The sequence below is a fragment of the Gopherus flavomarginatus genome, chromosome 2 (genome assembly GCF_025201925.1).
Source record: "Gopherus flavomarginatus isolate rGopFla2 chromosome 2, rGopFla2.mat.asm, whole genome shotgun sequence".
NCBI lineage: Eukaryota > Metazoa > Chordata > Testudines > Testudinidae > Gopherus > Gopherus flavomarginatus.
The window spans coordinates 201,218,685-201,243,889 of NC_066618.1; the positions used below are offsets into that span (position 1 = coordinate 201,218,685).

General features: G+C 40.3%; 2 protein-coding genes across 3 annotated transcripts in view; one reads left to right on the forward strand and one right to left on the reverse strand.

Annotated features, from left to right (window-relative positions):
- DOK6 (docking protein 6) overlaps positions 1-25,205 on the reverse strand; it is a 439,614-nt gene that overhangs the window by 186,759 nt on the left and 227,650 nt on the right. For both annotated transcript variants that reach the window (XM_050938848.1, XM_050938847.1), the window contains one exon: positions 16,126-16,245. In XM_050938848.1, coding sequence (XP_050794805.1) covers positions 16,126-16,245 — 120 coding nt within the window. The remainder of the gene's footprint in view (positions 1-16,125; positions 16,246-25,205) is intronic.
- LOC127044256 (zinc finger protein with KRAB and SCAN domains 2-like) overlaps positions 1-25,205 on the forward strand; it is a 618,075-nt gene that overhangs the window by 58,900 nt on the left and 533,970 nt on the right. The window lies entirely within an intron of this gene.

The window sequence follows — 25,205 nt, forward strand, 5'->3', positions numbered from 1 at the left end:
AGAATCCCCTCACTTCCACTGTCACAATGGTACCAGTACATGTGGAGAAAGGTTTGCCACTTTGCACAGATTTTAATTTTCAGGGACAATTTCATGCACTATGCTCTTATTTAAGGAAGAGTCTAAGGACATATGAAAAATAGAAGCCAATTGGTTTAGTTTCCACTTAGAATATACAAAAACAACTTTGAATTTACAGAGAAAAACTCAATATGATTTAAAAGCTACCAAAATGTTCACAGAAAGTAACCTAACTTCTTGGAATTGTTTGAGGATATTATTGCATAAGGGCATTCAGGAGACATGATATACTCAAATTGTCAGGAGACATTTGTCTACTCTGCATTCAAGGTCAATGTCTAAGGTGAGGTGTCATGGATTGAGAGGAAATGTGTCTGATTAAACTGAACATCAGCTGCAAGGCAACCAAGTGGAACCATAGGAACTTATTCAGGCAGGCAATAACAGAAGTTATTCATACATACACTGGAGAAGCAAATGTTTGTTTTTACAGATGTTCAGTTTTGTTTTTTAACTAAGAGTACAATTTTGTAACTAAAATTTATGAAAGTGTGCAGACAACAGGAAATTTGGAGGAAAATGAATGCTGAGGAATAATGCACAGAATTAAAAATTAGGGTCAAATCTGCTGGGAAAGGTTTGCACAGTCTCTCTGTGAAGTCAAGGGAAAAAATTGGGTTTCAGAGGGAAATACTGCCCCAATTGCATAGCTAGGGTTTAAGAAATCGAGGTTTAATCCCCTGTTCTGCCTCAGATTCCCTGAATGATTTTGGGCAAGTTAGTTACTCTCTCTCTGTCTCAGTTTCTGTCTGTCTGTAAATTTGGGGATAATGATACTTGCTCACATTGTGAGGATAAACTCGTTAATGTTTATGAGGTTCTCTGACCAGTCTGAGGGTACATCCCTGGAGCAGCATAGTGCTCAGCTTCACAATTTCCCTCTGGACATTAGGGTCAGCTGTGGGCAGAGCATGGTCTGGTGAAGCCAAGGCCAGAGAATTTGCTGTTGTGCAGACCCATCTATCACTCCACCACAGAAGGCATGCATGCAGGCATTCCCTACTCCATCTCTCCATGGAGCAGAGCAGCACAGAGCAAGGTACTTGGTTATGTGACTCAGTCCAGGATGTAGGCCTTGGAGAACAGAAGTCCTTTATCTTGATGAAAAAAAAATTGTCATTAAATAAACTAACAATGATCTTCAGAGTGTAGAATAAAGGAGAAGACTATTTCTTAAATGAAACATTGTGACTAAGAAAGAAATTTAGCAGCAACCATAAAAATCTCTAAGGCCATGTCTACACTACAGGGACTATAGCGGCATAACTACTGTGCTGAGCTACACCAGTATTGCCCTGTAGTGAAGAGACAGCCTACAGCAACAGATGGGGGTTTTCTGTCACTGTCGGAACATCACCTTTCTGAGCAATGGTAGTGAGATTGACAGGGTTGTCTAAGGGAATTTGCCAATGCTTCTTTGTCAAAACCAGGGCGCTCAGGAACTTCGCCCTGCCCAAAGAGTCTAGTATGTCATAGATTCTGAGCATAGGCTATGCATTTGAAACAATGACAGCACTGTTTCCTATAATCAACACAAAACCATATGGTCCCATTCCTTTGGAGGACCATAACAACTGGAGAAGCCATGAGACTATTTGACTTTGTAATTATTGACACGTCTAGCATACTAGCTATCTCCTTAGGGAATTGTTCCTTCATTCTACCAGATGTTCAGTACGATCTGCTGGGCGCAGGCTGTGGTCCTGCGGTGTTAATCTGATGGACGATTTTGTGAGTCGGGCCAGACCTGCTGGAAAATACCTGCTGGTGCCTTTGCACCACAGCCATAAACTTAGTTTATTTTGGCTAGGGTTAACCCTTCATATCAATTAATGATCTCTAGTGGTGTATCACTATGGCATTCAGTCACTGAATCATTAAAAGTTTTACAGTCCTTCTCTACATAGCATATCTTGTTTACAGTGGCTTCACGATTGTGATAAGCTTTTAACTCATTTATATGTACAGTCTGTGGTGCAACCCTGCTACAAGGTCTTTGTACATTGTAGGTAACATCGCTAACTGTTTCTACCACCTCAAAAGGCCCCTCGTATGAGTTCTGCATTTTGTATCTTTTTACAGGGAGTAATACCAGTACCAAATCCCTCACATGAAATGACTGATCATAGGTATCACGATCATATCATTCTTTCCGAGCTGCCTGGCTTGTAGTGAGGTTTTGCTGCATTATTTTTATCATGGTTTTTTAACTTCCCCCTGAACTGCACATATGCAGTCACCAGTTCCCCCCTCTGCTTCAGTGCCACACTCCTAGGAGTCTCTAATGAGATCCAGGAGACCTCTGACCTTTCTCCAATTCAAGAGATCAAATAGAGCAAACCTGAGGGATTTTTGTGGCACTTCCCAGTAAGTAAACTGGGTAACATTACAGACTAGGTAACAGACTGGGTAACATTACATCCCAGTCACTTGCCTTATTGTTTACATACATTTTTTAGCATAGATTTTAGGATTCCATTCAACCTCTTGACAACTTCATTTGTTTCTGGATGGGATGGGCAGATTTCAGTTATTTTACCCCCAACACAGCCTCCATAGCTCACCAAACAGCTGGGACATGAAATCTGACCCATGATCTGATAACTTCTCTTTTGGATAGCCCACCCTGCTGAATACAGAAAACAGTGCCTTAGCAATTGTGTCAGCTTCCACATTTGGAAGAGCAAATGCTTCTGGGTTCCTGGTGGCAAAATCCACCACTAATAATATAAATATTTTTCTCTCTTGGCTGGCTTCGGTAGGGGGGCCCTATGATATCCATGACAACCCTTTGATTACAGGTAAAGGATGCAAAGAAGCCTTGTGGAGACATACAGCCTTTTTTCACTTTTGGCATGAGTCACGAGTCTTAAAGTATTTCTTTACCTCATTTTGAGTACTGGGTCAATAGAAATTTTTCTTTAGCCTTTCGTATGTCCTCTCCATTTTTAGGTGACCAACAAAAGGACAATCAAAGGCTTGTGGCATTAACTGCTTACGATGATTTTTGGGCATGATCAATTATATATAAGCCTCCCCAAGAGTTTTATTTTTCCCAACTGGGGTCCTTATATATTCTTCCCTTTTCTATAAAGAGCCCCCTCCTGGTCTCTTTCTCTGGGACATTACTGAGGATGGCATCTCTTATGCTTTCCAGGGGGGCATCTGCACTTTGTTCTGCAGCAAACTCCATTTGGCTTTTGTTTGCACCGAAAGCTCTCTCAGGCAACAGGGGAGGAGACTCCTCACTTCCCTAACTTGGAGACACATTATAACTTTCTGCTGACAAGGGTACAGAGGATTCCTCTCCCCTCTCAGTTGCCTCTTTCTCCTCAGAGCTTACCCATGTGCATTTAGGGACATATTCCCTCTTACTGTAGGTCATAATATTAACATATTTGGAGTGATATTATGTTATTTTCCACCAACACATCAGCTGGTAAATTCTTAAGAATCCCTATATTCGAAGTATCTCTTAAACCTTTTCACTCCTAATTCAATGCAGGCTAAAGCTACCATGGTTCTAAATTGCCCCAACACAAGAAGTTTTACCTTCTCCTCTGGGAACATATCAACTTGCTTAACCACATCTCTTTTGATTAGAAAGATCTGGGCAGCAGTGTCTCTCCACCTCTGCCACACTTTATCATTTACTTTGGTCTCTTTAATAAATTCTTTGTCAACCTCCAAGAGGTCAAACCTGACAATATTAACTGGATTCCCCTGTGCCACCACTGAAGTCTCCAACTCAATGGTAACTGCATTAATCTAGGTGGACTGGGCATTGTATTTGGACTCTCCATACCGGGGGCACTGTTTCTTCAAGTGACACATTTTCTTGGGCTGTCCAGTTGGACTGGGGTCCAGTAATTAGGGTTACCAGGAACAGTCTGATATTGGATGATGTGTGCTTAGTCCCCTCCCATCTCTTGTTTTTCCCAGGAAAACACTGGGGACCCCCTTTTAGCGCTTTTGCTTTCCCTTTGGTATCCATGCTCTAGGAATGGTCTCAATTCCAGGTATAAGTCAGCTCTTCTATATTTGCTGGGGACTTTTCCCAATCCCCCTCGGCCCCATTCTGACTCCACCTCTGCCCCGTCCGCATTCCAACCCCTTCCCCAAAGTCCTCACCCCAACTCTGCCCCCTTTCTGCCTCTATTGGACTCCTTCTCCAAATCCCTACCCCAGCCCTGCCTTCTCCCTGAGCGTGCCGCGTTCCCCCTCCTCTAACCTCCCTCTCAGCGCTTGCCAAAGAGCTCCAGGTCTACGCAGGCCCCAGTGTCTCCTTACAGGTTAGCAATAGGTACACTCCAAACCTCGAGCCCTATAAGTTTCCTACCAGAGTGTCCATCCACAGTTCTACTAGCCATTCACAGTATCCACAGATTCCCTGCTTCCAAAGGAACTGTACACCTCAGCCTACCAGTTCCACCTCAGATCACAGCTCCGCTTAATAAACAGCATTGACATATATTTATAGTGACATCAAATGTACATTAAGTAATAGCAAGTAGAAGTATTGGAAACAAATGGTAACATATAAAATACAATCCTAACATATTCTAGAAGAGAGAGTTAATTAACAAGATACTCTCATGTCTCGTAGAGCAAGGCTTACCCAAAGTCCTTCCAGCGTTTTACAGCCAGGCTTGGCTGCGATCCTCCTTTCACATATACTGCTCAACTTGCCTCCCTTGTACCCCGTTACACACAGAAATCCTTTCTCTTTAGGCTAAACAAGTCACTCCCCTGCTGTTTGTTTCATCTTGTGAATTTCCTCTCTTGAGATTTCACAATCTCTTTTTTTGTCAGGGTTCCCTATGCAAACAGGGCTCCACTGTGAAGCTTACAATACACAACACACAGGTGGCCAGACAGAGAGATAAGCATCTGTTACTTCTTGCCTGAAAGGAACATTTCTGAGGTATGTCACCTCCTAGTGACCTGCCTTAACTCCAAGACCTTAGAGGCATAATTTTTAATATATATACGCAAATAACTCTATAAATATTAGCCATCCATACAATTCACAGTGATTATGATGACTTGTGGCTAGTGGCTCCCAGTAGAGACCTCATATACTACCCTTTGGTGAACTATTATGCATATATCGAACCCACAGGAGCTCTGTAAAACCCTATGAATTCCATGTGCCCTCTGCCAGCTGACACCAAGAGGTTCCTGGGTCACAGTGCCCTAGCCACTGGGCTATAAAGCAGGGTTTCTCAAACTGGGGGTCCCAACCCAAAAGGGAGTTGCAAGATTACTGGAGGGGGGGTGGTCGCAAGAGTGGCGGTGGCTAGCCGGGAACCCCGCTCTGAAGGCTGCACTGCCGCCACCAGTAGCGGCAGTGCAGAATTAAAGGTGGCATGGGGCAGTGGAGGGTTGTCACTTTTTAGGAGGGGTCATCACAGCCTGAAATATTTTCAAAGGGGATCCCAGCAAAAGAAATGTGAGAACACCTGGGATATTATTGTTGGGCTCTCTCAGTCTTATCTGTTGAAGCTGTTCCACTGTGAATATATATATTTAAAAAAATTCATTGGAGCAAGGGGACTGTGTCTCTCACAGGAGTGGTCTAACTACCAGGCTATGGAGTCCAATGATTCTGGTCCAATGATTCTTTCATTAATTACCCACAGTGGAACATTTTCAACATTGAGTCAAAGAGTGAGAGATAATGCAAGCATTGGAGTGACTCTGTAGCCTGGTGGTTATAGCACTCACCTGGAAGTTGGGAGACACTGGACCCAGTCTCTCTGCTCCAATTAAATTTTTAATTATATATCCACAGAGGAACAGCTTCAACAGAAGAGACTGAGGGAGCATCACATCAGAATATCCTATAGCTCAGTGGTTAGGGCACTCACCTGAGAAGTGGCAGATCCCCATTCAAACACCTTCTCTCTTTCAGGCAGAGGGAGGATTTGAACCAGGCTCAATTGAGTACTCAACCACTGGGCTCAACACCTTGCACTTGCCCTTGGCTTCTTGCAAAAATGGTATAGGTGTCTAAGGGTACGTCTTCACTACCCGCCGTATCGGCGGGTAGCAATCGATTGCTCGGGGATTGATATATCTCGTCTCATCTAGACACAATATCTCGATCCCCGAAAGCGCTTATATCGATTCTGTAACTCCACCAACCCGAACGGAGTTGCGGAATCGACAGGGGGAGCCGCAGACATCGAACCCATGCCGTGAGGACGGTGAGTAATTCGATCTTAGATACTTCAACTTCAATTACGTTATTCACATAGCTGAAGTTGCGTATCTAAGATCGATTTTCCCCCGTAGTGTAGACCAACCCTAACACCAAGAGAGGGTTTGCAACAGAGAATCCCAAGCAGAAGGAGGCAACTCCCTTCAGCACAGACTTAAATGGCTATCTCTGGAAGAGGGCTGGGGCTTAGCACACATCACTCAGTTTGGTACCTCCCACTGGCTAGCTTAGGTAAGGAGTTACCTAGAATGCTGGCTTTTGCGATTCCCACTCCAGGAGTCTCTTTCCCTACTCATTGTACAGGGAGCCTCGGCACCAATCTCAGTCTTTTGTGAATCCCAGTGATTTTCTAGACACCTGAAAGTAAGGAGTGGAGATACTTAGTGTCACCGCGCTTAAGTTTCTTTGTGAATCTAGCTCTTAGTCTTAATCTTGAAGGTAATGGTCCTCAAACTACAGTTCCTGGGATACTAACTTTACTCGGATCATTTCCAGGTGGCCAACAGAGCTCTTTCACTCACAGCACCTGTCATCTTTAAGTAGTAACATTTGTTAGTTATAGCCCAAGTCCAGGATTCTTTTTAGGGAAGGCCACAACCACAGCCCGATAAAAAGAAATGCAAATTTAGCCAGCTCTTCACTTGTATGAATCAGTGTATCTCCAATGCATTCAGTAGTGCTACCCAATGTACACTAACTGAGGAACTGACCTTAAATATTGATTTAACCTCTTTAACAGGAATTATTCTGCTTTACATCAGTTACAAAATATGTTGCAGAAAGATTTTTTAATTTCCTAAACATCAAAGCTATTATAAATCAATTAATTTCACCTACAAATCAGCAAAGTAGCAAAGATGTTGTGCTTAGGATTTACTAACCATTTACTTTGGTTACAGATGATATATATTGAATAAGTTTTTTAATATTTAAATAAATATCTTATTTGAATACTAGCCATAAATGTGTATTTTATCTTTTTCAAATTTGAAACGATAAACAATGCATTAAGGATGACAGAAAATGAATAAAATATGTGAAAAATTCTGCCACACAGTGAATCACATACGGTAATTCAATAGATCGAAGAACATTTTCTAAAAATGAATCAGATGAGTGTAATTGAATTATATAATCTTTTCTATGCTTCGACTAAGTTTGTAATTTCACTGTATATAAAAAATAAAAGGCTATTCTGGGAATTCAAGACCTTTGTTCAACAAGTTATCTTTGACACTGGGGAAGTTAATGAGTTTGCTGCAATTGAGATACTACGGTATCTTCCAAATAAAAAAGCACTTATACAAAGGAAGACAACACAATAGTTAACAAAATGTCTTTACTAGAGAAATCAATTATGAGGCATTAGTCAATGATAACATGGAAAGAATGAAAAGAAATAAAAAACTAATTCACTCTCTCTCACACCTACCCACAGACCCACTCTAAGCAAAATCCCCACTAAACTTTTGCATTAAAATCTGAATATACTTGTCCAGTTTCTCCAGGCACTTATACCAATTTTACATTGACATAACTCCATTTAAATCAATGGAGATGCTCTGGATAAAGCCAACATAACAAGTGAAGAATCTGGCTCACTATTTGCCCACACGTGCTACTTATTTTGATGCCTCTGCATAAGCTGAGTACTTTTGATCAGACTCCTAGGGCCTGATTTTCAAAAGCCAACTAAAGTTGATGGGAGCCTTCAATGGGCTTTACATTGGGCCCAACATTCAATCTTAAACGTATGGATCCAGAAATGAATACAAGAACTGCAGAAAACAGATAAGATATATAGGCCCAAATCCTGATTCATGCAATTGTCCAACCAAAGGAAGTAAGACAAGTAGGAGTGAGCTCATTATGTATGGATTACCAAAGAAACTGCATAAAGAACTTTTGTTTTTTGATGTCTATTCCACTGGTAATCAGGTACTTTTTGAGATTTTTCCCTTTGGTTGCATATTTGACTTAACATTTGGCATTTTGCACCTTTTCTAGATAGAATGTCTTTCCGGCCTACTTTTTCTTTCTGACTCTTGGCAGGGAGTTAGACTAGATGACCCTTGTGGCCCCTTCTAATCCTATGATTCTATTGGTCCAATCTGCAATTTTATGAACATCTTTAATACCTATCAAAATGATGGTTGAAGGTGCTCAGATCCCACATTATCTTATTTCATATTCGATTTGTCTCACTTCAGAAATATTTTAATTGAATTGATGTCTTTGCGTGTGAGTTTTCCACCACCTTACATATAATTGATATATCCCATGATTATCATTAAAAAAGTCAACATATACCACAGTATGTTAAGTATCACCATTCTCTCATATATAAAAGAAAAGAGCAAGAGTCACCAACTGTTCGCAAAGTCTGAATTTTTAACAGCAACCACAGTATCATCCTTTCTCAATTATTATTACCTCTGATTCCCAGTCTCTTTCACAGACTAAAAGTAGTTTTGTGCTGGCTATAGCTTTACTAACAATGTCAAAGACCCGGAGTCCGTCCTTAGTGTTCTCCCAGGAGCAAAAATCCCATGCCACTACACAAGAACTCATTTTGTCCTCCTCTAAAAGAAGTGCATATTGGTCTTTTTTGGACAAACAAAGAGACAGCAAATATTACTCCAGTATTTTACCAGTGCTCAAGTAATATTCAACATACAAACAACTTCATTTTTATCAAAAAGATTGAGAACATAGTACTAAAAACTAAGCAGTGAAACATTTTGATTTAACTGGTCAGAAGAACCTAACTCCTCAGGCAAACCACAGCAAGTCAGCTAAACAAATTAAAATAGTGGAACTTTTCCTATTGTTAAGGCTTAGTCAACAGATTCAAAATACATCACCACGTGTGGTTGTATAGAAGTAAGTTGATGATGTACAGTAGGTTGCTTATTCCCTGTGTCAGCAGGGGAAATGGTTGTAGTAGGGAGCAGTGTACCATACTCAAGAGATCCTTCACTTGTGGCTAAGGGTCAATGGAAATTATCAGGATCCAGATGTAACCACTTCCAGCCTCTCTTTACTAGCCCCACTGTGCTAAGCACTGTACAAACGCATACCAAAGATGTATGTATATAACATAAATAAGAAGAGTCCAATCTAACTAGAAAAGGGGTTGCTGAAGTTGCTTTGGATGGAGTACTGCAGTAATACAGGAAGCTTTGAGGAGAGGAAAGATGGTAAAAGGGGAGAGGAAGAGTAAGGGAAGTTTAGCTCAGCTCTCAGTTTCCTACAAATTTTATACAACTTAGTCATGAGTTATGAGTCTAGTACAGGGGTCGTCAACCTTTGGCATGCGGCTTGCCAGGGTAAGCACCCTGGTGGGCCGGGCCAGTTTGTTTACCTGCTGCATCTGCAGGTTCGGCTGATCATAGCTTCCAGCTGCGGTTTGCCGTCCTGGGCCAATGAGGTTGGCGGGAAGCCGAAGCCTGCACATCCCTTGGTCTGCACCGCTTCCTGCTGCCCCCATTGGGGGACGGTGAACCACAAACAGTGGGAGCCACAATTGGCTGAACCTCCGGACGCGGCAGGAAAACAAACCGGCACGACCCGCCAGGGTGCTTAACCTGGGAAGCCGTATGCCAAAGGTTGACAACCCCTGGTCTGGTATATAAAGAAAACATCTAAAAGCCACTTAAAGCTTAAGATTTAATTAAGGTATTTACATGAGTAATAATATCTCATACGAGTAATAACTGAGATAGAATTCAAAGAGGTGGCTTCATACTGTTAATGATGTGCTTTGCACAGCAGTAGCTTAAAACTCTTCCTTATTCCCTCCCCAGTGGCAGGATTTTTCCAGCCAGAGATCTCCATTAAAGCAAGCACTGCCATATCCTTGCTTAACTCCTATCACCAGGGAATAATTGTGGCAGTGGAGGGGGTGCGGATGAAGGGAAGGGAACCTTCCTCTATCCCTATTTATATATTAGCAATCATTACAACAATCAAAGTTTTAACCTTTTCTACTTTCCTTTCCGTGCTGGCTGTTTACGATGTAAAGCTTTTCAAAATATTAACAAAAAAGCCAAAGAGAAAATGCGAACATGTATTTTTCACAACATGCTGCAGATCCAATAAAACCAGTAGGTAGAAAATAAAGGTTTTGGGTTTTACAAATAAAGATTGTACAACAATGAAAAGAATTAGAAAATGGTTTTATATCTTGCTATCAGCCATCAAACATTCAAAACATAAAAAAAGAACTAATCTGTTTCAAATCACTAGGCTAACACAGTCTTTAGCCTCAATCAAGCAACATTAGCAATTTAGTTAATAGACTTAAGACTACAGCTGTGTGAAATATTTTGACCAAAACCTTTTTTTTTTTTTGGTAAGAAATGCCAGCTTTGCAACACCAAAACATGTTGTGAATGTGTGTTAATTCATCAAATGGTTTCAGTTTAAAACACAAATTAATCAGAAAAAAATAAAATGCTTCATTTCAATATTTTTATTTTAAATGACAAATAAAAATGTCTAATTTTGTTAAAAAATAAAAATTAAATAATATTCCAAATTAAAACAAAATGTAGTGTTTGACACAAAACTGTATCTATTTATTTATTTATTTCAGAATTGCCAGTGAGCTGAAAAACCCATTATTCTCCCACCTCTACTTGGGACCTGTCTCACGGCAGGTACACTCTCATCACAGGTGCTGGGTCACGTACGGTGAGAAGGAAAGAAACTGTATAGCCACCAGTTAGGTCCCTTGTTCATGACCATGACTATAAATGTGGTGGTACGGCCTAGTGGCCAGTGTCAACAAAGCAGCCCTTCTCCCAGGGCAGCATTGTCCAATGGCTGGAATTAATAAAGCAGCCCTTCTGCTTAGGGCAGCACGGCCTAATGGCCAGAGTGAATAGAGTAGCCCACCTCTGTGGTATTGTGTGGCCCATTGGGGAAGTTGAGTGCCCCTCAGAGGGGTGTGGCACCCAAAGTAGGGGGACTCCAGGCCTCCCTGCTTCTCTGAGTCCCAGCGTGGGGGGGCCTCACTACCAAGTCAGTGGGGATCCTCCAAAAACATGCTGACTGTTGTCCCAGTTCATTCACTGGAGAAGAGTCTAAGTCCCCTGGGTTGCTTCCTACCCTTTCTCCCTCAGCAATGCTCCACAGTTCCCCCAGGTCGCTGGGGTCCTCAGGTGGTGTAAATCTTTGCCGGCACAGTCTCTTCTCCAGGCTTGTCAGACAGCCTGAAGTCTGTCCAGAACTCTGCATGCTGTGGCTCTGTACTCGGAGCCTGTAGCAGCTCCCTGGAGAGAGCCTGCAGTCTGCATCCTCCTCCTTCAGCTGCCTGTCCAGACTTAGTTCGGCTGCTTCCTTTTCATATTCTTTCTCCAGGCTGAGCATGCTCAGCAGAGTTGGAAGGGTGAGGCTTCCTCAGCCTGCAAAGCACAGTGAACCCTTTTGGGGCTGGTGCAGGGTAGGTACACCCCATCAGAGGACCCTATTGTTATATTACTTATATCCTAAATATAAATTCTTCCAGACTTCCAGGCAAAAAGCATGGTGTAAGATGTCTCTTTCGGTTTATGTCACAAAGCACCAAGTATCCTCCTTTCAAAAATCTGTTGTTCATCTCAGGGGAACCACATGACTGTGGAGGGGGAGGGTAAATAGACAAATACATGTCTAAAAGAGGAGAAGCTTGCCAACTTGTCCATATTGCACATATTTTCAGAACCCTGGAATCACTAAGTGTAAAAATTAAAGCAATACCCAACATGTCTCAATGAGAGGAGGTCATTTAGTTCTAGGGGCTTACACAAAGAGGCTTACACCTGTGACGAACACAAACCAGAAGGATATAAAAGAGTATTGGAAGGCAGGGATCTCAACCTCAAGATGAGAAGGTCCCTTTTCCCTGGATAGACATACAAAGGCTGCGCCAGGCCTATTAAGACATCTGATGCCAATTAACTGGTTAAGGCCGTTAGGCTAATGGAGACAGCTGGAACCAATCAAGGTCCCACTCATACTGATCTCCTTCCAGTTCCCTCAGGAAAGCTCAGGTAAAAGGAGCTGGAAGAGAGGAAGTGTTGCTGAAACCTGAGGTAAGGGTGAAGCTAGAAAAAGGGGATCACATGGAAGTGGACCAGTGAATCAAAGCAGCTCCAGTGGTGAAGGGGAAGCCACCAACAGCTGCTAATGCTAGGGTCCCTGGGCTGGAACCCGGAGTAGAGGGTAGGCCCGGGTTTCTGCTCCTGCCCCCGCTCTTCAGAGACCTCTTTGGTCCAGACAAGAGGCTGAACTGCGCCTACTAGCTCAAAGGAGCAACAGAGACTGTGGGGTATCCCCCCTTCCCACATCCCATACTGGCCTGCGATGAAAGGACTCGGTAGGCTGTGACCCTTGCTGCTACACTGAGAAAGGGAGGTCACACTGAGGGCCCTAGCAAACTTCTGAGGCCACTGAATCTGTCCAGAAGCCACCAATGCAAGCTTGGTTCTTTGTCACACAACTTACCACAAAACCTGAAAGCTAGGCCCTTCCAGCTGCTGTTCTGTCATAACCAGGAGCTAAACCAAGGGGAAATGGGGACAGAGAAGTCCATTCTTCCTTACCTTGGATAGATTGCTATCTCCACATCTCTCCCTCCTCCCTAGCTCTTACGGCAAGTGCTCCCCTGCCCTTTCAATCTACATTAACAAGTGGCCATACCGATTTATGGAATACAAATGATCTCAACACAGAATTCACAAACTCCAGAGAAAGGGAGCGTAGCATGGAAATATTAGAGGAGATGAGGGATGTAACATATTAAGAATGCTACCATGGAAAAACCAAATTATTTGTGAAAGAAAACTGTTATTAAGTTAGTGTTTCTTTAAGTGGCAGTAATTACTTATCAATAAAGTCTGTACCTCACTGTGGCAAAGTATGTTCAGCAGATGTTTAGGGATATGGGGCCATTTGCAAATGATAGCAGAGTAGGATTGCATCTGATGACAGCACTGTCTTGCCAAGATATAAAGATATTAATGTTATGATATTATATCATGTCACCATGCTGCAATTATTTTAGTCTACAAAATATCAATAGTAAGTTAGAACTGATAGTATAATTAAACTGAAAATTTTGTCACAACCTTAGCTGTTAACAAGAACCAATAGATCAGTACCTCTTGTTCAGCCATATCTGTCTTCCTGAGAGAATAGCCCTGAAAATTTTCAGAAAACAGTACATGCCAGTAGTAAGAAAAGTAAACCAGGAGTAGAGACTTTGGGTTCTATTCCTGGCTCTGCTGCTAAGATTCAGGTATGTCTTTCCATCTTTTTCTGTCACTCTGTGCATTAATATTAACCTAACTCAGAGGGATGTTGTGAGGATATTAATGCTTATAAAGTACTGGCTTGAAAGGTGCTATGTAAGTGTTAAGTACAATTACATAACACCTATATAACGCAGTCATTTGTAACAGACTTGAGTCTGACAATTAATTGCCATTTTCACAGGGAGCAAGAATCTTGAAATTTGTTACATACTGTTGCTTTTTATGGGCAGAAAATTTAAACTTTGACCTTTCAATTTCAGATCATCAGAAGCGCATCAGTCTTTCTATGGATTTCAAGTGCTCTTTGAGCTACAATGTTTGAAAGTGAGCCCTTATGAGCTAGAATCTTGCAAATTGGTAGAACTTATTATTTTGCAACACTGAATAAAGAAAAATATTTTTTAAATTTGACATTTCTATCACAGATCACCAAACTATTTCCTCAGAAATTATTAATTTCTTCCATTACTCCGTCATGTTAGGAATAAGGCCTCCAAGTTTAGAGTAACTAAGGTAATCTTAGTTCATAAGGTCCACAGTTCTATTCAACTTCTGCTTGAGGCGGCAAAAAAGTTAGAGCCGGCCCTGCTTCTTTGTACATCCTTCTGGGATTTTAAGAAAACAAGCACTTGCTTTGCATTAAGCAAGTAACTAGGATAGCAACTTTGAGTTTTAAAGATGCTAATTTAAATAGAGAATTCTATACTGGGGCATATGTATCAAAATTGCATTGTCTGAGGTACTGTAACTAATGACTCAGTACAGAATGTTCTTGACATTTTGATTTCATTCACCCCCCCTTTGCTTGAAAAGGTACCACTAATCATACCCCTTGCTGTCTTATTGATGTGATCCACTCCAAGGCCCCATGCCTCCAAGTTAATTGTATTTGTTTCATTCCATTAATTTACAACAGGACAATAAAGATGCTAATTATTTTTACGTGCCAATTTTTAGTAGTCAGTAGCAACACAATTAACTGTTATACTACAGCAACTGCATCAAGGTCAATTCAGACTGAACTGTTCAACGTGGATCTTTAGGGGACCCTATATGATGAGAGCCCCACTCTATCAGGCACAAGCTGAGAAATCTCATTGTGATATTCACTGCTTATGATACAAAGCAGTAGGACACTGACTCAGAGCTCTGTGGTGATATATTGAGACCCCTAGGGAATAAAGATGTTTCTCCTTTTATTGCAACCCATTTGAGCAGATCACAGGTTTGTTCCTCTTCATCTTTGAGGAAACCTCCATCTACTGGTCCCATAACTCCCTCCCTCAAACGCAGAACACACTTGTTCTACAATATAAGAACTTATATATATATGGTAGATAATAGAAAAAGAGTGTGTTTGTGTTTTTTTTCCTGGATATATTCCTGATCACCCTCACCTCCCCACATGGCTGTCAATCCACCCTCCTGTACTTAGTACAGTGGTCTGAGGCCATTGTGAAGGTGAACCATATTACACGCTAAATCTTGTGTCTTGCAGTGAGTGATCCAAACAAACAGCTTCACAAAGGCCCTAGATTTATTTGAAATGGACCTGAGCAACATCCTTTCCTAGAACTAGTAGGATGTCATACTTCTTATGCCTTTCTCCATGTTTCATTTACTGGATTCAAATGCATCCAGGACACTACCACAAGTTAATAAATAAAATAATATTGAGAAAATGGTAGTCCTTCCATAATTTAATGATGTAATTTTGTTTGCAAAGCTGAGGCAAAGATACAGGTACTGATTCTATTTTATAGCTATCGGGGGACATGGCTACACTGGAAACTTCAAAGCGCTGTCACACCCCTGAGCCAGCAAGTTAGAGAGCTATAAAACGTAAGCGTAGACAAGCTCTAAGCTTCTTTGCATTACTTTGTTAAAAAACATGGACTTTGTTCCAAGGAATAAGAATGATTGATAAAAGAGGGCTGTGATTTTGGATGTCAAATGACTCTAAAACAGAAGATTTTGTTTAATTCTTGCGGATTTCAAGCACCAACAACCAAGTGCCTGTGCATTTTCTGGAAAGCTAAAGACTTTCTTCTCAGCGGACCATGCCCCACCATTATATTTATTATTTGTATGTGGTAGCACTTAGAGGTCCTGGCACCATTGTATTAGGCACTGTATGAACATATAACAAGAAGATGTTTTCTGAGCCAAAGGGTGACTTTTTCAAATGTTCATCAATTTTTTCAGGGACTATTTTAGAATGTCTGCAGTTTTCTTTCATTCTCCAAAGAAGTCATTATATTAATTTTCCAAATGTGACCAGAGAGAGAGAGAGAGAGAGAGAGAGAGAGAGAGAGAGAGAGGGAGAGAGTGTCTCGATATATACACATCATATTTGTCATGGACTTGCTACTAGAGTTAGTCAGAATTTTCTCTCCTCCTTGCATCTGATCAATTTTTCCTTATTCTAGTAGATGTGAAGAAAAAACAAATGTAGACTATTGTTTACCTTTAGGAAGAACTATACAGAAATATTCGGAGGGGCCAGATCAGATGGCTACTTACCATTTTGCTCTCTCTGGACTCCAGCAGCAAGCAAATCTGGCTCCCCAAGGCTTATATCATTGAGCCTGGTTCCTAGACACTCTATGCAAAGATGTTTGCACCACTCCTCTGCTTCCAGTTCTGAAAATAACCATAAACAAAGACATCAGTGGAATTCATGAAATATTTTACTCAAAAGAAGGTACAACATGAAATAAGTCTTTGATCAACAGGCTATTTTTATGATTGAGTTAGGACTAATAACTTCTGTTTCAAAACCAGCAAAAAACAAACAAAAAAAATCGCATACACACTGTTTTGCCTTGATTTATGGACCTTTTCTAAAAAAAGAATTGAACCATGGCTCCTGAATTGATTAGAAATAGGCGAAAAGTGTAAAAAAGCTCATTTTGCTAGAAATCAACTCACATATCCAGGACAGCCACCAACTTTTTCCAGTTGCAAAACTTTCTCTGTGTGGGTGACTGGGGGAAGGCTGTTCAGAAAGTATCTTTCAGCAAGTCCTGCTTGATGGAAATAATTTAATTTAAAATTATTTTAATGTAAAATTATCTGAAAAGAAACATTATTGTTGCTCTAAATCCATCTTGATTATTAAGATTAACTGGGTTGCTTTTGCTTACAATCCCTAGATATCAATATGATGGAAACTAAGAGAATGGAGCAAACTCAACTCTCAAATTCACTTCCTTATTTGTCTGATAAAATCCAAGTTTAATGACTTTTATAGCACCATACAGTGGCTGTCATTTTTCCTGAGGTAATTTATTTTGTCAAAAATATATGTTTTCTTACAGCACTGAACTGTTCCAGTACCCAGAGATTCAACAATGGGTTTGTCTTATAAAAGGAACAGTAAATAAGACAGAGCTGTGAGGAGATGGTAAATGTAAAGTCATTCTGCCTCTCGAACAAACATCTAAAAGAGAAAAAGAAATGTGCACAAATCAATACTGTGTTCACGAACCCAGCCTAATGTTACTATAGTTAAAGGAGGATTTTTATGGAAAAACTTTGAAAGCAGTGAGTAAGTTCTTAAGCCATATGTCTCCTGAAGTCAAATTCATGACAGGTGGAAAACACAACCCTACTGAAAGGAAACATGCAGGTTTCTTGTGACTGCTCCTTGTAAATCTTCTTTATCAAAAAGGCATTTCTAGACTCTGAAGGTTGGGATCCAGATTAAAAAATTCCAAATAGCAAGGTTTAGTTTGGGCCAATCTCTCGCTGGAACCCACTGTATTAATCAGATTCAGTTCATTCCTTGATTGTAGCTATTACTGCAAGTTGTTATGACTCAGTGGTGATTAATTTCGACTGTACCCCCACAAAATCAGGCACAGCCATGGGAAAGCAACTCACGTAGAAAATCCCTCTCGGAAGAAATATATTTTAATACATATGAGAAACTATTTAGTAAATCAAATCAACATAATGGGAGGCACAGTCAATAGAGGGTATATTGTCAATCCTGAAAGTATACTTTTAATAGTTTAAATTTGGAAACATTTTGGAAAGTATAAAATATATAGAAATATATGAATCATGAACTTATAGCCAAATACTTGAAGAATATATTATACTTACATAAACCTCAGGCAAAAACAAATTTTATTGATTTAGGTAAACTGTTACCACTAATTAATGATTTGTATGCAACTAAGTAAAGGAAAATACTACAGTTATCATTACATCAGGCTGTAGTCACATTTGTCATATTGTAAGTGTATAAACCATGTTTACCTCTTACAAAAACTAACAATTTAATAACCTATAAATATATATTTTCCAATATTGAAATGACTCTGTTGTTGGAATGAACAGCTTCTGCAAGACTGAAGGGCTGTATGTGCACTTCCAGAAGCACAAATGGATTGTCTACTAAGGTGCTGTTTCAGCTTATGCACTCCTAGTACTTTCTGGGTGCACAGGATTGCCTAGGTGGAGCTTTCCCCCCTGACACACACTCTGAAATAACCTTTTTTAAATGGCTACATTCCCCTTGAATCTACAACCACATTCCCTCTTATAACACATGGATATATTAGGGGAGTTGTAGTAGATTCCTTTTCCACATCTGCAGAATACCAAACCAGTGCAATTTAGATTAGAATTAGGGCTGTCAAGTGATTTAAAAAAATTAATCGCAATTAATCGCCTGATTAAAAAAATAATTGTGATTAATTACACGATTAATCATGCTGTTAAACAATAATAGAATACCATTTATTTAAAATGTCTAGATTTTCAAATATATTGATTTAAATTACAACACAGAATACAAAGTGTACAGTGCTCACTTTATATTTATTTTTATTACAAATATTTGCACTGTAAAAAACAAAAGAAATATCTAATATAAGTACTGTAGTTCAATCTCTTTGTCATGAAAGTTGAACTTACAAATGTAGAATTATGTACAAAAAAACTGCATTCAAAAATAAAACAATGTAGAACTTTAGAGCCTACAAGTCCACTCAGTCCTACTACTCGTTCAATCAATTGCTAAGACAAATAAGTTTGTTTACATTTATGGGAGATACTGCTGCCCACTTTTGGTTACAATGTCACCTGAAAGTGAGAAGAGGCATTCACATGGCACTGTTGTAGCTGGCATCACAAGATATTTACATGCCAGATATGTTAAACATTTATATGTCCCTTCGTCTTCAACCACCATTACAGAGGACATGCTTTCATGCTGATAATGGGTTCCTCTCGATAACAATCCAAAGCAGAGTGGACTGATGTATATTCATTTTCATCATCTCAGTCAGTAGCAGAAGGTTGATTTTGATCTTTAGTGGTTCAGGTTCTGTAGTTTCCGCATCAGAGTGTTGCTCTTTTAAGACTTCTGAAAGTATGCTCCATGCCTTGTCCCTCTTAGATTTTGGAAGGCACTTCAGATTTTTAAACCTTGGGTCGAGTGCTCTAACTATTTTTAGAAATCTCACATTGGTACGTTCTTTGTGTTTTGTCAAATCTGCTGTGAAAGTGTTCTTAAAACAAACGTGCTCGGTCATCATCCGAGACTGCTATAATATGAAATATATGGCAGAATACAGGTAAAACAGAACAGAAGACATACAATTCTCCTCTAAGGAGTTCAGTGACAAATTTAATTAACGTATTTTTTTTTAACAAGCGTCATCAGCATGGAAACATGTCCTCTGGAATGGTGGCCAAAGCATGAAGGTACATACGTATGTTTAGCATAATTGGCATGTAAATACCTTGCAATGCCAGCTACAAAAGTGCCATGCGAAAGCCTGTTCTCACTTTCAGGTGACATTGTAAATAAGAAGCAGGCAGCAGTATTTCCCATGAATGTAAAAAACATATTTGTCTTAGCAATTGACTGAACAAGTAGTAGGACCGAGTGGACTTGTAAGCTCTAAAGTTCTACACTGTTTTGTTTTTGAGTGCAGTTATATAATCAGAAAAATCTACATTTGTAAGTTACTTTCATGATAAAGAGGTGGCACTACAGTACTTGTATGAGGTGAATAGAAAAATATTATTTATTTTATCATTTTTACAGTTCAAATATTTGTAATAAAAATAATAATATAAAGTGAACACTGTACACTTTGTATTCTGTTTTGCAAAAGAAATCAATATGTATGAAAATGCAGAAAAACATCCAAAATATTTCATAAATTTCAATTGGTATTCTATTGTTTAACAGTGTGATTAATCATGATTAATTTTTTTGAGTTTATCGCATGAGTTAACTGTGATTAATTGACAACGGTAATCAGAATGCTTTGAGTTGCGCAGTAACTGACACCAAATTTGTTACCAATGACATTAACAGTGCTCATCTTTAAGAATCAAATTGCCCTGCGACAGCCTCTGAAGTGCCATAATTTTTTTTTAATTCTAAGTACAGGGAAATTCTGAAGTATCTGACCTATTCCGGTGAATCCAATCCTGCTTCCCTGGAAATCAGTGGCAAAGTACTCATTGACTTCAGTGGAAACTGGATCAGATTCTACACATTAACTATCAATAAGGGTTAACTTTTTAGTGACCATCACTGTATGGCATGGCAGAACTTTGCCCACTTTTACACCTTTATGCCATATGTTCTAAGGCATATTTTAAGCAGCCATAAATACTCTCAAAATATTCACATCTTCATTTCCTCTAATATTCAATTATTTTGCTCTGCTATATGAATATCAAAAGGTGAGATCAAATGTAAGTAGACAGGTGGCCCCAATTTGATACTGCTTCTTGCAAGAGAAATGTAACTAGCAGCAGCCTGAAGTCGGTACTTTTGAAAATACAATTTGTTAGTTGCAAGATTTTTAGGCAGGTTTCCCTGCAGTTTTCCCTGAGCTTCCAGGTCAGTGGCTGAAGGAATATGCCATTTCTGCTCTAGCTCACAGTTCAAAACCTGCTGCAGTTATGTAAGGTGAATTTTGTTCCCTGTATCCTGATTCGCAAGAGCCCAGTGCCATGTCTCAGGAATCCAATACTTCTGGTTAAATTGAAAATGCATATTGTACAGTCCTATGGGCATCAATACTAAAGAATCACAAAAGACCTCCAAAGTGTTGGGCACACACAACTACCACGGACTTGAAGATGCGAGATCAGATCCAGTCCAGTAACAACACGCAAATGGCTCAGTAGATTTTGTACTAAATTGAAATAAAGATGAGGAAAGCTGTTCCACGCTCTTGTAAGAAATTGTCAGTTGTATGGAGATAAAAGAACCTTTTCCTTGTACATAATACGAATTTGGTTTATTTCTTTGTGCTTTCCCTAATGCCTGCCTATGTCTAGCTACTCAGACCTAAAATGGCTGGATCTTTGACTTGGAACCAATTTCTACATATTTCTTACAAAAAGTTACTTCTGCTACCCTTGCTCTCCCAGAACTGTTTGTAAGAATTCCAAAACCCATTTGGATTTTCTGATTCAGAATAAGATTGGAAACAAAATTGGATCATTGAAATCTGGACCTGAAAGATCTTTTTGGAGAAGAAAGATGGGAGCTGAAGAAACACACATGCCAATGTTTACAAAAATATACACAGCCATAATAAGAAATCTCTCTGTGAAGGGTGATGCGGGGACAAAGAATCCCCATAGAACTATTTCTTTTAATTGAATTGAGCCACATAAAATAAATTCACAAATGTGATCTCATTTTTCACTAGTAAATAGCAGTACAGCCTGCAACAGCCAAATTTTTTTTAACTAGTACTTCATTTTATAAAACTATCATAACTTCTGAAGACTTGAGAAAAAATATTTAATTAATATTTTTAAATAAATTATGTGACAATGTTTCCATTAATTAAAGGTATCCATGTTAGTTAGAGAAGGAAGTATATACTCAGAAAACAGCGTGGCAGCTTAAGTCAAAATAAGCGATTTAAAGCTACTATGCTGTTTCAGACTTTTGATGACCTTTTTTCTGCAGTGCTTTAAATACATTTCTGGGTGAAAGAGCCTTAATAAATAAGTAATGGAGTAAATGCAAGTTATTAAAGATGAACATGCATATTTTAGGAAGAAAACAGAAATTAGACTTAAAGTATCCATCTACTTTTCCTCTACAGATGCTGAAAGATATGGCAAGGACAGATCTATAAGCAGCCTGTTTGAGTTAAAAAAATCACAGTAACTGCAATTACAAAATAACCGGTCATGTACCTAAGTAGTTACTTGAGCATGCAATGGCATGCATTACCCTGGCAATTGCCTGTTCACATTTGAAAGTCTGTACAAAAGTGTCAGCTTAGTCAATATGCTTATTCCTACCATATAACCATTAATCTAAAAATCTCAAGAGATAGTGAAATTAACAAGGTAGGAAAATTGTAGTACAAGGCAAAAGACTTGTCACATTAATGCTACTTCTCATTAAAGTATTTCCCAAAATATATGATATTGTATACAAGTACAATTCTTCCTTTAATGAACCATGCTGCATACGCAGCAAAGAATCCTGTGGCACCTTATAGACTAATAGACGTATTGGAGCATGAGCTTTCATGCATCCGACGAAGTGGGTATTCACCCACGAAAGCTCATGCTCCAAAATGTCTGTTAGTCTATAAGGTGCTGCAGGATTCTTTGCTGCTTTTACAGGTCCAGACTAAAACGGCTACCCCTCTGATACTATGCTGCATACTTCCGTATTAGAAAAGAAGAACATATAAAATGCTAGAATACTCCTATAATTAGGGCCCTACCAAATTCACAGCCATGAAAAATGCATCACATATTGTGAAATCTGGTTTCCTCACATGAAATCTGGTCTTTTGTGTGCTTTTACCCTACACTATATAGATTTCATGGGGGAGACCAATGTTTCTAAAATTGGGAGTCCTAAGCCAAAAGGGAGAGGGAGTCACAAGGTTTTTTTTGGGGGGGGTCACAGTATTGCCACCTTTACTTCTGTGCTGCCTTGAGCCCCTGGGCAACTGGAGAGTGGCGGCTACTGACTGAGGGCCCAGCTCTACAGACAGCAGCGCAGAATTAAGGGTGGCAATACTATACCATACCATCCTTACTTCTGTGCTGCTGGCAGTAGCTTTGCCTTCAGAGCTGGGCTCCTGGCCAGCAGTCGCTGCTCTTCAGCTGCTGAGCTCTGAAGGCAGTGCTGCCGCCAGCAGCAGCACAGAAGTAAGGGTAGCAGTACTGCAATCCCCCTACAATAACCTTGTGACCCCCCCCACACACACATCTCCTTTTTGGGTCAGGACCCCTACAATTACAACACTGTGAAATTTCAGATTTAAATATCTGAAATCATTAAATTTACTATTTTAAAAATCCTATGACTGTGAAATTGACCAAATGGACCGTGAATTTGGTAAGGCCCTAGCTATAATGCTGAATGCTATTAGTCATTAATTTCATAACTATATAAAATGTCAGCCATTTCCATAATATAGTTTTTTAAAATGGCATTAACACTAGATAAGGCAACACCAAGAACTAAATACTCATAATAATGTGAAAACTTAAATCAAATTTTAATAAATGCTGTACAGTATTGGGGCAAAATACTTCAGTAGGTCTCCCTGGGGTCACCGTGGGTGGGAAGAAAGGGTATCTTATCCAAACCGTATCTTGACAATATAAGCTAAGGGCTAAGTTTCAGGCCAATTCTTGTAAAAAACCAAACAAAACAAAACATTGGTGAAGGTATGGGAACATGAGAGGAAATTGTACATTTTATAGAAAGTGTTTCTCTCCTTACCCTCCCACCCCATTAGACATTGGTGCAATTTAGCTATACAACATACCTATTTACCTCACTGCTAGTCCCATTGAAATGAATGGTGATACTCATGCAGTACCATGTTACTCGGGGTGAACAAAAGAACTGTGTCTTTAAGGCTAGATTTCCTGATAGTATTACTCATCTAGGGTACTACTTTTCTCAGAAAGTAGTCCCATTTATTTCAGAGGTACTCTTCTTCTGAGTAGGAACTATGCAATATGAGTATGGCTCCAGCGTTCTTAGCCAAAAAGAAATACAACAATTGTTTGGTATGAATGATACTTTTCCTTTTTAGTGTAAAAGAGGAAACGCTAAAAGCTGTCTGGAAATAGGCAGAAACATATTTTTATAGTGAACATTGTCAGCTACAAGGATTTGCTATAGAAATTAGGCAACTTCCCAGTATCATCAATCTATTTCCAGTTCTGCAATTATTAAATGAAAAGAAAACAGTGCAAAAGTAAAATAACTGCAGGCAACATGTATAAAATATGCTTCATGGCAATAATATAAACAACATCAGTCACATCTCCAAAAAGGGCCCTTTCAGCAATGACACACAATATATAACTCCTTTGGGAATTCTGCACCAAAAAAATTCTGCGCACAATATTTAAAAATTCTGCAAAATTTGTCAATATATAAATGTGGAGGCTCCAGCCTGGCAGTGGGGAGCAGGGAGGTGGGAGATCACCCTGAAGCCTCTCCTTACCCCAGACAGGAACTCGACAGTGAGGCTGCATGTAACCCTGACACAGTGCAAGGGCTGGGCCTGCCCCAGAAACACCCTGGTGTCCTGCCCCTCTGTGCAAGGTGCACCAGGTAGAGACAAGCAGGCTCAGCCCAGCAGGATCCAAGTGTGGAGGGGCTTAGTATGGGGGGATCCAAGTGTGTGGTGTGAGGCAATCTGGCTGCCGGTGGCACAGTGGGGGATCTGGATGTACAGGAGCTCATTGGAGGGTTCCAGATGCAGGGGCAATAGGACTCTATGGGGGAGGGGGGTCCAGGTGAAGGCAGCTGAGACTCAGCAGGGGCGGGTCTGGTTTTCGGGGGCTCAGCAGGATGCTTCAGGTGCTGGGGAAATGGAGCTTGGTGGGGTCAGGGTCTCAGTGTGGAGGGCTGATAAGTGTGATCCTGGAGAAGAGGGGGTGGGGCTCATCAGGGTGGGGGTTCGATGGGCCTGCTTAGCAGGGGAGCTCCAGCTACAGAGGGGATGCTGTATGCTAGACTGGCTTCCCCTGTCCCTTCTCCCCTGTCCCCTGCCCCATCCCCTTCCTCTTCCCACTGTCCCCTGCACCTACATCCTCCTCCTTTCACTCTCAGGTAGCCGGATGACCACCCTCCCTCATCCGGGCAGCTCTGCACTCGCAGAAATCGGAGTGGGGATAGGGAGACAGTGGCACATGCCCCTGTGTACCCCCCATGCCTTGCCTCTGTTTGGGGAGGATGATGCCTCCCCACGGTGATTTACCTCTCCACCCACTGCTCTGGGTGCCAGAAATGACGCACCCAGACTGCTGGGGAGGAGCATATGACCACTCTTATGACTTCCCTTTGCTTCCCCATCATTTTCTAAGGAGAAGCAAAGAATTCTGCACCAGTCATGAATTTTGAGTGCACACATGGGGCAGAATTCCCCCACGAATAACATATGTATTGAACACAATTACATCAAGTTACACAGCTACTACTTATGTAGTCAATTGCACAATTTATTTGGCTCAAAATTGTCTTCAGCCTGTTTCAGATTCAATTTTCCCTGACAAGGATTTTGTTTCTCTTGGGAGATCGAAGAATCATCTCTTAAATGAACAGGGGAATTAAGTACCTT